This window comes from Lactuca virosa, chromosome 3 (genome assembly GCF_052849685.1).
Source record: "Lactuca virosa cultivar CGN04683 chromosome 3, Lactuca_virosa_CGN04683_v6, whole genome shotgun sequence".
NCBI lineage: Eukaryota > Viridiplantae > Streptophyta > Magnoliopsida > Asterales > Asteraceae > Lactuca > Lactuca virosa.
Genome location: NC_136428.1, coordinates 206186029 through 206198909, shown reverse-complemented (window position 1 = coordinate 206198909; position 12881 = coordinate 206186029). Strand labels below are relative to the sequence as shown.

Below are 12881 nucleotides of genomic sequence, written 5' to 3'. Positions count from 1 at the left end.
CCCCTAGCATTCCCAACATTGTAGTTCAAATTCCAAACCACAATCCTCCTAACAATTGTGTTGTTGAGGAAATTATTCTGAGACGACTGGACCTTACTCGGATAAATCGGATTTTGTATGGGCATCTTTTAAAGTGATTTCAAAAACCACCTTAGTGCTACTTAAACCCAAGTTTAACAAGCCATCTGCTGGCCAAGCTTCCAAGTCATCATCTGACTTCAGGAAGAAACCTTCATTAAATAGAAAATATGTCGTTGATCCTAAGATAGAAGCCAAGCATGCACTCAAAAAGGAAATTAGGTCAAGACAAGACTCCAGGTTCATTGAGAATTCCAAAAAGAAAGTATCTCTGACTGTAAGCTCAACCACTAGAAACCATAACACATTTGCGCCTTTTAAGATTCTTAAGAGGCCGTCCATTCCTCCTAGTTCGGTAGTTCAAAACCAAGTTGTTAGTACCATTCCAAAAAAGTATGTTGATACTTGTCCCACAAGAAATAACTATCCTCGGACTGTTACCTCTGTTTTCATTGCTAAATCTGATGGTATGATTTTTAAACCTCAACAACTTTCAAAACCAAATGTACCATCAAAAGCAGTAAACAAAGTACGATCTGTTAAAAACACTGTCACTCAAGCATCTTCAAATAATTCAAAACAAAAATTTGAGTGGAGAGCTAAAAGTGTTGAAAAAGATATTGCAACTTCAAGAAACACTATGATTCCTACACCTCAAAAAATAGTCGGTCCGAGAAAAGTTGTTCCGAAACAACCTGTCATTGAATATGATTTCTAGATCAATGAAAAGACTTTGGCATTTTGCTTCTTTCCCAAAGGATCTCGGAACAAGCCTTCCGAGACACCCGTTGCTCAAAAGTCACAGTCCAAGTCTAGACCCCGTGCCCAAGTCCGAAAACCTAACTCGGAGCCAAAAAACTCCAAAACTCACTAATTTTTGCAGGCACTCTGTGCTTCGGAACAAGATACAATATGATATATTGATAGTTCTTGTTCCATGCACATGACGGGGCAGAAAGATTTTCTGCGTGATCTCAAACTCTCACCAAATGTTGGCTATGTGATGTACGACAACAATTCTAATTCTCAGATCCGAGGTTATGGCATCCTCACCAATGGAAACTTCTCTGTTTCAAACGTGGCATATGTAGCTGACCTGAAGCATAAGCTAATCAGTGTGGTTCAACTTACTGATGCAAATCGTCGAGTTGAATTCTACAAGAAACACAACTATGTCATGTCCGAAGACCGGAAAGAATTTTTGATCAAGTCAAATCGCAACAAGAAAATGTATCCTCTTGACATCAATATGATCATTGGAAAGCCTCAACTCTGTCTACTCTCAAAGGCAACTCCTAATGTCAGTTGCTTATGACATCAAAGGCTTGCTCATCTAAAATTTCGATATATGAATGATCTTGTTTTCAGTGAAATGGTCAGAGGTCCGCTTCTTCTCAAGTTTGAAAATGATCATCTATGTGCTGCCTGTGAATGTGGGAAGCAATCAAAGAAAGGTCATCCTATCATCATTGAAAAATCAATCTTGAAACCTTTAGAACTGCTTCATATAGATCTGTGTGGACCCTCCATTGTTGAAAGTCTACATCACAAGAAATACATTCTTATGATTGTGGATGATTTTACAAGGTTCACCTGGGTTTTGTTCCTCAGGCTTAAGTCAGAAACCGCTTCGGAACTTATTACTTTTATCAAAGGAATTGAAGTTCTAGTGAAACTGCCTGTTCGATGAATCCGAAGGGATAATGGTTCGAAGTTTACCAATGTCACCATTGAGAAATTCCTCTCCGGGAAAGGCATTGACCATAATTTCTCAACTCCCTACACCCCTCAACAAAACGGTGTGGTAGAAAGACGTAACAAAACACTAGTTGATGCTTCTTGATTGATGCTCAATTTTTCAAATCTTCCACTTTATCTCTGGGCTGAAGCACTTTCCAATGCTTTCTTCACTCAGAATTGTAGCATCATCAATCGACGCCTCAATATGACACCGTACGAAGCCATGAATGGTTGTAAGCCGAGTATCTCTTTTCTGCATCATCAACTCACGAAATTTCAGTCCAAAGCTGATGAAGCAATCTTTCTTGGATACTCAGCAAAATCAAAAGCTTACCGAGTTCTGAATTGTCGAACTCGTGTTCTTGAAGAAAGCTTTGATGTCACCTTCGATGACAACTATGTTCGGAATTATGGCCCAAGACATGTCACAACCCACATTATAGAGTCCGATGTTTCATCGCCAGGATGTCCGAATCCTCAAATAATTCATGAAGTCAATTTTGAAACCCTATTCGGACCATCTGAAATAGCTCTTGATTCGAAATCTCGATCAAGACAATCCTCATCAACTGTAGCTCCAGTCTCACAAAATGTTTCCGGTTCGACACCCACATTTCCTCCATTTGATTCCAAACCGATTCAATCTTCTCAGGTTGATGGGGAGAATGGTTTTCCCTCTCTTGAATCAAATGTTGAAGGATTCCACGATGCAACGGATCAATTTGTTGAATTCGATCCTATTCCGGATAACAACGATGGTAACATCATCTTCTTTGACTTTCCAGACGAAAATGATGCTAATATCTCCAGTTTAGAAGTTCAGGGGGAGCATCACCCTAAAATTCAAGTTGTTCAGGGGGAGCAACACAACCCCATTATTGATGTCGGATCATCCACTGCAGAAGAGCTTCCGAGACTTCACATTTGGACCAAGGATCATCCTCAAAACCAATTTATTGGAAATCTAAACGTTGGTATTCAAACTCGTTCAACCACTAATATCCAAAATGAATGTCATTTCTTGGCATTTATCTCAATGGTTGAACCAAAATCCATCAAGGAAGCACTTGAACATGATGACTGGATCTCATCCATGCAAGAAGAGTTGGCAGAATTTGACCGAAACGAAGTGTGGACTCTCGTCCCTCCTCCTCAGGATCATCCCATTGTAGGTACAATATAGGTGTTCCAAAATAAGCTAGACGATGATGGAGTTATCATTCGAAACAAAGCAAGATTGGTGGCTAAAGGATTCACACAGATTGCAGGACTTGATTATGACGAGACCTTTGCTCTTGTTGCCCGTCTTGATGCTATCAGAATCTTTCTTGCTGATGCAGCTTATAAAGGATTTAAAATGTACCCAATGGATGTTAAGAGTGATTTTCTTAATGGTGAACTTGATACCGAAGTGTATCTCCAACAGCCTCCCGGTTTTGTCAATCTTTCTTGTCTGAACTATTGCTACAAACTCCGAAAAGCTGTTTATGGCCTCAAGCAAGCTCCTAGCGCCTGGTACGAGACTCTCACTGACTTTCTCAAGCGTTCTGGTTTTCAAAGAGGAATTTTCGATCCTACCCTGTTTGAAAGAACAAATGTAAAACATGTCATGTTGGTCCAAATCTACGTTGATGATATCATTTTTGGATCCACCGATTCATCAATGGTTGCTGATTTTGCCAAGTTAATGGTTAGCCGATTCCAAATAAGCATGAACCATGAACTAAGTTTCTTCCTAGGTCTCCCAGTAAAAAAAACCAACAAGGGAATCTTTATTCACCAAGAAAAATACATTTCCGAGCTTCTCAAAAAATATTCGATGGACACTTGTGCCTCTGCCAAGGTTCCTATGGGTCTCAGACACAGGATCTTCTCGGACCCATCAGGTGTTACTGTCGATGAAAAAAAGTATAGGGGAATGATTGGATCACTACTCTACCTTACAGCAAGTCGTCTAGACATCATGTTTTCTACATGTTTATGTGCCAGATTTCAAGTCAATCCAAAGATGTCTCATCTTTTGGCTGTTAAGCAAATATTCCGATATCTCAAAGGAACAAAGAGTCTCGGAATCTGGTACCCAACGAATAAGAGTTTTCTCCTACAAGCATATTCCGATTCGAACTATGGTGGTCTTCAATTGGACAAAAAAACACCTCTGGTGGCTGTCAATTTTTGGGTGGAAGATTAGTTAGTTGGTCATCTAAGAAACATAACTGCATTGCACTTTCAACAGCCAAAGCGGAATACATTGTTGCTACTAGTTGCACCTCTCAAATTCTTTGGATGAAATCGTAGCTTTTGGATTATGATTACCGGTTCCAAAAATTCCAATCTATTGTGATTCTCAAAGTTCCATTGCGATTTCACACAATCCAATTCAGCAGTCCATCACGAAGCACATTGATATAAGGTACCATTTCATTAAAGATCATGTTTTAAAAGGAAACATTGAACTTACTTTTGTTCCACCTGACGATGAAATTGCTGATGTCTTTACTAAGGCATTAGAGGAAACCAAATTCAATGGTTTTCTGAACAAAATGGGTATGGTGTTGCCTGGTCCTCAATTCTTTCAAGAGGCTTGCACTCTCTGATGATATCATCAGGAAGTGAAACAATTTTGAAGTCAAAATTGTTTTTCATCTCGGAATCGTTTTCTCTAGGAATAAATAGGATCATTTTACGTGTCTTTTTGTCTAACCATTTCTTCTAGTCTTAAGTTGTACAACTCACTCAATCTTTTTGAAGTTCATGAACAATATAGTCACATTGATGTTTTGTTTGATCTCTCCTCGGAATCTGTTGCAAAAAGTGTATTATAAAGTTCATCTAGGAATTCAAATCCGAAACGGTAATGTGCATTCACCTTTTACCCTTGTCCGAGATCTGTTCCTTCACGTCTCGGAATCTCAAAATTTGCTTAAAGTATGTCCTCTAAGATCTTTTTTACCTTTGACCTCTGATATTCATGTACAAGTATTTTCATTTTTATCTCGGAAGTATCTTATGACAATCCATCTCGGAACTTTCTTGCTCCAAGATCACTTTGTCAATTCATCTTGGTACTTCCTTGTTCCGAGATCATTCTTTTGAAAAGAAGTTCAAAAGGTTTTTCATTACTTCTGAAAAGTTTTTATTAATAACTCAAATGGTTATTTTTAATGATGATTATCCTTTAATCCATGAAAATCGCATTTTTTGCACACGTCTCAATAAAGTAAACATCCATTCAATCAAATGACGGTTTCGATTTTGCACGTCTTGCCATAGTATTCTTTCGTCCTTGCAGGTCAACTCATACCAAATGTGGCAACACATTAAATGTGATCCATATCCATATCCGGGTTTCATCATTACGCTTTTTAACCCGACCCATTTTTCTTTCAACCTATAAAAAGCTCACAAAACCCATTTAATACCTTTTACGCGCTCATCACTTTCATCTCACTTTCTCTCTGCAAATTGTTCTTCGAGCTTTGAAAACTTGCAACTATGGCTTCCTCTCAAACTACCCCTAAAATCACCAAAACTGCTCCCAAGAAGAAATCCTCCAAGGGTTCCGCCTCATCCTCTTCGACTGAGCCATTCCTTCGTGATACCACTCAACTGTTCTCCTTGGATCCCATGGATTATAATGAGTCCATTCGGGTTATGATTGAGTTCATATCCCGTCATCCCATTGCTGTTCCTCTCACAAAAATCCCAAATCCTCCAATTCCACTTTGTCTTCTTCACACTGCCTTTGAAAGAATCAAAATTGAAGATGGGGTTCTCAAAACCAAGATTACAGGAGATCGTACTGTACCAGTCTCTAAGCAAACAATTTTAAGGGCTATTGGGATTCCAAAAAACCCTAAGGGTTTTAAAGTTCAAGAACCATTGTCTGAAGAGTTTCAGACGTTTCTCAACCACATTGGGTATGCTGAAGAATTCAAGGCGAAAAAGTTCAAGAAATCTGCAATTCTTGGTTTATGGACAGTTCTCATGCACCTCATCCTTCGAGGTCTCTCTGGGAAACATGGCAGAACGGACACTATGAGCAAAGATTGGCTGTATGTCGTCTACAACATCTACTCCAGAACGACAAAATCTGTCGACCTAACCAAAGTCTTGTGGCAAGACTTTCAGAAGTCTGTTGTGAAAAGAAAGCCTCGAGAGATATCGGTCCGAGATTTTGGGATTTTACCATTCAGCAACTCTACCGAGAGAGGCATGAACCAATTCCAGTCAACACCATTCCGAAAGAGGTATTTCTGACCTTTAAAGCTATCAAAACTTATCGCCTTTTGAACCAGGCGTCTTTCGGACCTACTTGTAGACTGCCTGAACATATGTTGGCCATTCTACCATCTGAGTCCCCTTATTTGAAACATAATTTGGAGACTTTGATTATGTACAACCCTACACAGTCTACCCAGTCTCTATTGAGCCCTCCTCGGATGTGGCCAAGTCAGTCTCGACTGGTGGAAAGAAAAAGAAGGTTGCCAAGAGAAAGACCTCTCCCTATCAACCAAAAGCCAAAAAGAGAGCCAAAGTCGATACTTCGTCCCAAAAGGAATCTATCAAGGACATTCCAATTGACTCTGGTCATCCTCTCACCCCTCCTGGCCACTCTTCCGAAGTACCATCCAGAGTTTCAAAACCACCTTCACACACTCACGGGGAGTCTCCACATAATCCACACTCTCCTTCCCAACAAGGTGATGCTGGTGTTGAATAAAGTTCCCTGCACCCCCTGGAACACACCCACGAGTCATCTTAGATATACCTCCTTCTTCTTCTACACAAGAAAAATTCGAGACTCCTGTCTCGGACCCTAAGCTTTTCGAAACTGGAGTAGTCCCTCCAACCTCGGAAGCCACAACTGGTCTGATACCTGGCTCAGGTAAAGGACTACCAGGTTCTAATCATCTCGATTGGTTAGACTTTGTTAGCAGGGCTCACATAAGGCATCCAGAGCTCACACGATCATAAGTTGAGGCAACTCTCATCTCCATGAGAAATAGAGCTATCCAGAGAAATAGACCATTCGTTGCTCCATCTGATGATATCACAGATCATGAGTTTGCATCAGGAGAGACCCATCACGACAACATCATCTCGGATGATCCTCCGAAGTTTCCCCACCATGATGCCTTACATCCATATCCTGATGAGGAACATTCGTCAGAATTTATGTTCGATGACGATAGTGTTTCCATTACAACTGTTCCGGTCATCTCTTCTTTTCACATTCTTCAAAAGCCATCTTCATCAAGGCCCATTTATGACTTTGGACTTTCATCATCCTTGTTAGAGCCCGTTGATGAGGAGATCCAAGTTGATGACCACGTTCACCACACTCTCGGAGGTAAAACTGAAGCCAATACTCCCAAGGATGATCAAACAACCACTGCCAACAATCCTGGCCCTTCCGAACCTCTAGTCAATCAAGAGAGTGATAAAGCCAACTATGAGAGTTCCACCTCGGAAACGGGATCATTAACTGGAAATTATGTTGATCCCTTTGTCTTGTTGGAAATCCGAGACAACGTATCTGCTACAGTCTCCAAAGTAGAATCCTTAGATAAATCTGTTACCCATCTTGATTCTAAGATTGATGCCAAAGTGTCTGGTCTCGACACTAAGCTTGATGCCATTCTCGTCTCCCTCTCGGAAGTCAAGAAAACAAGGCCCTCAGATGAAGAAATGGCACAACAGCTGGATCAACTCATCTCCCTCCGACTCAAGCACACCATTGAGGAGGTTGAGAAAAAATATAACTCGAGTCTTGATCACTACCTCGGCACAATCACTATCATGCTGAAGGTTCATGATAACATGATCAGCACCACCAATGAGCTGATAAAACAAACACATGTCAGGCATGAAAAACAGATTCAAAGGATGGAGAAAGAGACCATGAAGAAAGATGAAATGAATCTCATCATGCATCAACTACTTATTAAACTCCTCTGAGCCTGCTGGAATATTGTGGATGTTGCGAAAAATAAGTTCGATGAAATGCTTTCCATCCTTGCAACTTTATTTGACCACCTGAATGCTCAGGCTCCAACCGTTGAAGCCTATGATGCCCTTACCTTGCAGATGAACACCATTTTTCAGAAGGTGTTTGATCGACTCTCAGAATTTCATGGCTCAACTTTACTTGCCTCGGTTGTTGAACCATCCGCTGGAAAAGGGGGAGAAGGTCCAAGAAAAAGAGATTACTCTATCTCTTAGAAGTCTGCCTCGAAGTTCAAACTCTGAGATAAGTATGATGATGATTCCGTTCAAGTTGTTTCCACAGGTACTCCATCTAATGATGATGATGAAGATGTCGAGTACATCACAAATTCTATGGTAGGAATTCAAGCTCCAAAGAAGTTTTCAAGAAAAGTTCTTTCCGAGGAAGAGCAAAGGTTATGGTCTGTTATTTCATGGCCATCATCCTTAGCTATTGTTCTACAAAGAAGTCATGAAATGGCTAAGGCAAAGACTAAGCTTGCAATTGATGCTTTTCGACCCACCTAGTCAATGTTGCCTCCAATTCCCTCACAAGGAATAACTCCAATTGAAGAAGTTTCTCCACTTCGGAAACCTGACAATACTCCGGAAAAGCATATAATTCCTCCACCTCCAGAGTTTACCATCGATGAAAACATGCAACATGTTATCTCGGTTTTCATAAAGCAACAAGAAAAAGGCAAAAAACCTATCTCAGAATTCCACAGCTCCGAACAAACCACCAAGAAGCCTGATGGTTGCTCTTAAGAACACATTGCTCAAGCCCTTGAAGAAAGCATCCAAATTCAAGCTCTTCAAGACAACCCCAATCCGATGCTAGGGCTTTCCCCAATCTGTCGAGATGGAATAATTCATGATTTAGATATTGTTCCATTCATGTATTACGATCTTCCAACCCAAGATTCGGACCAGCTTGATCTCCCCATCTCTCCTTATGGAAAGTTCTACATCAGGTTTGCTCCTCTCCACCCATAAGATGATCCTCAAATCATCATCAGAACCGAAACAGAATGATTGAAGACATTCTACTCCTTGAACACACGTTACCAAAAGGAGGTGTGGTCTCGGAAGAGGATTACACAAATATCTAGGTTCGGAAGAAAAGTTGTAACAAAATTTGACTTAAACTGTTTGTTGCATCACTACTACATCTATCAGAACAAGTCAACACAGCTCACCATCACGAGCGCCGAATTCCCCTCCATTAATCCTAATGACATCTTGACCATCGCTGATCATTTAGGAACTCGTCAAGAGAGTCAGATGAGCATTGCTGCCTACAGTGCTGCGATGAACTTTCTGAAGGATTATGTTGTGGAGTTTTGTAGATGTGACTTCGAACTGGCTCATTTTTTTGGAACTGAAAAGTTCTTGGGAAAGATAGACTATAAGCTGCCTGAAGCTGGAATTTTGGTAGAAGGGCCAATTGATGAACATGTGTTAGGATATGTCTACTTGAAAAAGAAGACAAACAAGAAGGACTTCTTCCGAGACTTGGAGAAAGTTCTCATTCCCTCAAGAGTTCTTTACAAGTTTATCACAAATGCAACCAAGTCTGAAGCCCCTGGGCATGTGAAGACAAAGATCATCAGTAAACTTCAGTGTTATCTTGAAGTCTGCAACTGGCTATACAAAGCTCATGTGTTCATCCAAGAACAAGCCAACTGAGCTGACTAGATTGCTAAGTTTACTTAGGGGGAGATTGTTGAAACATGAAAAGTGAACCTCTAGCAATCACAAGAATGAAGATTCGAAATCAGCAGTTTTTGAGATTGGTGAAGTCCGAAATAGAGATGGAGTACGAAATGGAGATCAGTCCGAGATACAGTGAACATCAGAGATTAGATCAACAGTTTGAACATTTAATATTTCTTGTCTTATTAATGATATAACGTTTCATAAGACTTATCTTTTTGTATCTTTTAGATAATCAGTTGTCAGTTGCTGATTATTAACCAGTCCTAGGAATGTTTCCATAGTTTGTACGATGTACCTCCTTATTCTATTTAAGGAGTGTTTTGAATGACAAGAAATACATGGATTGTTACTCCAAAGATAGAAAATATTCTCTTTAACTCTCTTTCACTTTTCTCTCAAGTCAAGATCTTTCATAACATTCTTTTTGTTCATTAAATGTCTTTACATTGATTATACACCTTGTTTACTTCATTTAATATTGAGTAGTTTGTTGAATATTTCAATCATGTCTTGACTGGTATTACCAGACTCGACTGGAACAATCAATTAAGAACAGACATTGATCTTTAAGATTAACTCAAGGTTTGAGTTTTCAAACCTTGTCCTTGCGCACTGAATCCTGTACTCACAAATATACATTTACTTTCTTAGAAATAATACATTTGTCATTATTATCACATAATAATATTACACTCATCTTAACACATATAGAACCATAAGTGGTTCGCACAATGTATAACATTAAATATACCTCTAACCCATATTCCAGTCAATAAGAATATAATTCACATATAAATTTTCAACAGATATTTAATACTTTTATAATACTTGTATTAAATCATGTTTATGAAAGTAACTATGCACTCACCTGACTGAGGTGGAAGATCCTCGGGAAAGCTAACACCTCTGGTAACTCTTCAACTTATCCCTTTTAACAAAAAAATATTCTAGTGAAAAGTTGGGAATTGTGCGAGTAGAACTTAAACCCAAAAGCTCCTTTTTGTTCAGATCCTAGATGTCTCAGAGTCTTACTAAAATGGACACATGCTCAGAAAAATCAGACTCAAGCGTAGGAGGTATGCATAAAGTTTCTGGGTGGAAAGTGTATGGAATAAGTGAAGAATTTGCTGCTATTTATAGGGATTTTGACCAAGTGCGACACATATATTTCTGGGGGCGCGTCGCACCATTGGAACGTCGCTCCCGCCTTGTGCCGCCATATGTCGTAAATCCATTGATCCACATCCCTTCTTCTAGAACTTTTCCATGTGTCATCATTTTGTGGTGTCATGTGTCATAATCTCGTGGTGCCATGTAACTCGGTCTCACGAAGGAGTCAGCTATCCAACAAGGCTATGTGGAGCCTTCTGGTGATGACACGTCATCACTTTTTCGGGTATTTTTTTCGAAAACTTCGAACAGCCATAACCTTCGTATACGAGCTCCGTTTTCGACATTCTTTATATCCGTAGAATCCTCTCGACGAGCACTACAACTTTCCTTTGGGTCTCAATAGCTAATTATTACTCAATTTTAAATTCATATTGTATAGAGCTTACACTTTTAAAATTTGTGCGAAAATCATAACGCATTCATACGAACTCTGTTCTCGACTGTATTTATATTGACAGATTCATCTTTACGAGATCTTCAACTCTCGTTGACATTGTTTTGGCTAACACTTAACCGATCTAAATTTTGGTTTGTGTGTTGCACACTGTTGTACTATGTCGCATCAAAACTTCGAAAAATCATCACTTCCTCATACGAAGTCAGATTTGGACGTTACTTATATGTACGCTTTTGCTTTTATGATTATTATGAATTTCGTTCAGATTACTTAGGCTAATAAGAAACCTAACTCTCGTTCACTTTTTACGAACACTTTGTCGTACAGGGATGAACGCAAAATTTCGAATAATCATAACGTTTTCATGAGAAGTCAGGTTTCAGCGTTCTATATACCCACAAAATTGTCATCACGAATACTAAAAGTCTCATCAAGATTATTTATCTTAAATAATATTTTATCAAAAATGTTATTTTTATCGCTTAGTGATAAAAGGTCTTTATAGTCTGTAACACGTACGACTAACAATTATCCTATTCAAGGATTAGATTTATCAATAAAATGAATAACTATTTAATATAATTAATTAAATCATTTGGACCTAACTTGCTAGCATTACAGATTAAGAGTAAGGAATCCATGAGAGATTCAAGAGAAGAAAAAGAATGTCAAAGGATCCATGAGGGATTATGGTTAGAAGTATGAGATAAAGTAAGAAGAGCATCTGAAGGCATGCTAAGGGTTAGAGATATGAGAAGAAAAGAGTAAGAGATAGAGAAGAACATGCATAAATAATAGAGAGGATTAGAGAAATATGAGATGAGATTGAGTAGGGAGAGAGAGAGAGATAGAAAGATGAAGAGAATAGTAGAGAAAAGATAGAGGTAGAGGAAGAGATAGAGTATGTGTAGAGTATAAGATGAACCAGAGAAGAGGCTAAGAAAGTTAAAAAAAGATAGATCAATGAGAAGAATAACAGTACGTGGTATTAAAGAAGAAGGGTAGAGGATAAAGTACGAGAATGAAAGGATAGAATACTAAGGCTTGGAGAAGAGATATAAGAAAAGAGATGTTTGTGATGAGATGAGAAGAGAAGGATTGGCAGTCTATACCATGAGAAAAAGAGTTTAGAATGTAGAGTGTGAGATAGAAGAGAAGAATAAAGATTAGAGTATGGAAGATAGAAAAAGTAGATGAACATGAAAATAGAAAGAATATAACTCCCAACACATTGTTCTATGATGTTGTAGAGATGATTCATGTTTTGCAGGTTCAGGTTGCGGCTGTGGTACAAGAGAAGAAGATAGGAGCACAAGGACCTAGATTAGGAGTAGTTTTATTTCTTTGTATATTCCTTGTTGTTTTAATTTATATGTAAGATTCTAACATAAACCCATGATTAAATCTGGGATGTAAAAGTGTTTTAATTTTATAGAATTCCGCATTTTTAGTAGAAAAATCTGATAATCCCTAGTTAATTAGATGTAGAAAATTTGGGTCATTACAATTGGTATCAAAGCCATAATTTAAGTGAATTAGCTTTGGTATGTCCATTCCTAGTCTTAAACTATGGAAGATAGATGATAAGTGGAGATTATGAGTTGATTTTGTGATAAACCACAGTAATAGATGCAAGGTACACGGCTTAAGACATGCGAAAATAAAGAACTTGATGAGTATGAGTTTAGTAGATTGACCAACCTTGAAGGTTTGTGTCCAGACTCTTAGAAAAGAAAGAAAGAAAGGTTTTTTTGTGAAATGACAATAATATGATCTCTAGTTTAAG

At 38.7% G+C, this 12881-nt stretch overlaps 1 protein-coding gene across 1 annotated transcript; it reads left to right on the top strand.

The window, feature by feature from the left end:
- Window positions 1–2023: 2023 nt before the first annotated feature.
- LOC145164367 (uncharacterized) lies at window positions 2024–5142 on the top strand. The gene is made up of 3 exons (XM_079083089.1): window positions 2024–2792; window positions 3021–3251; window positions 5111–5142. The coding sequence occupies exons 1-3, from the start codon at window positions 2024–2026 to the stop codon at window positions 5140–5142; spliced, it is 1032 nt and encodes a 343-aa protein (XP_078939215.1).
- The last annotated feature ends 7739 nt before the right edge of the window (window positions 5143–12881 follow it).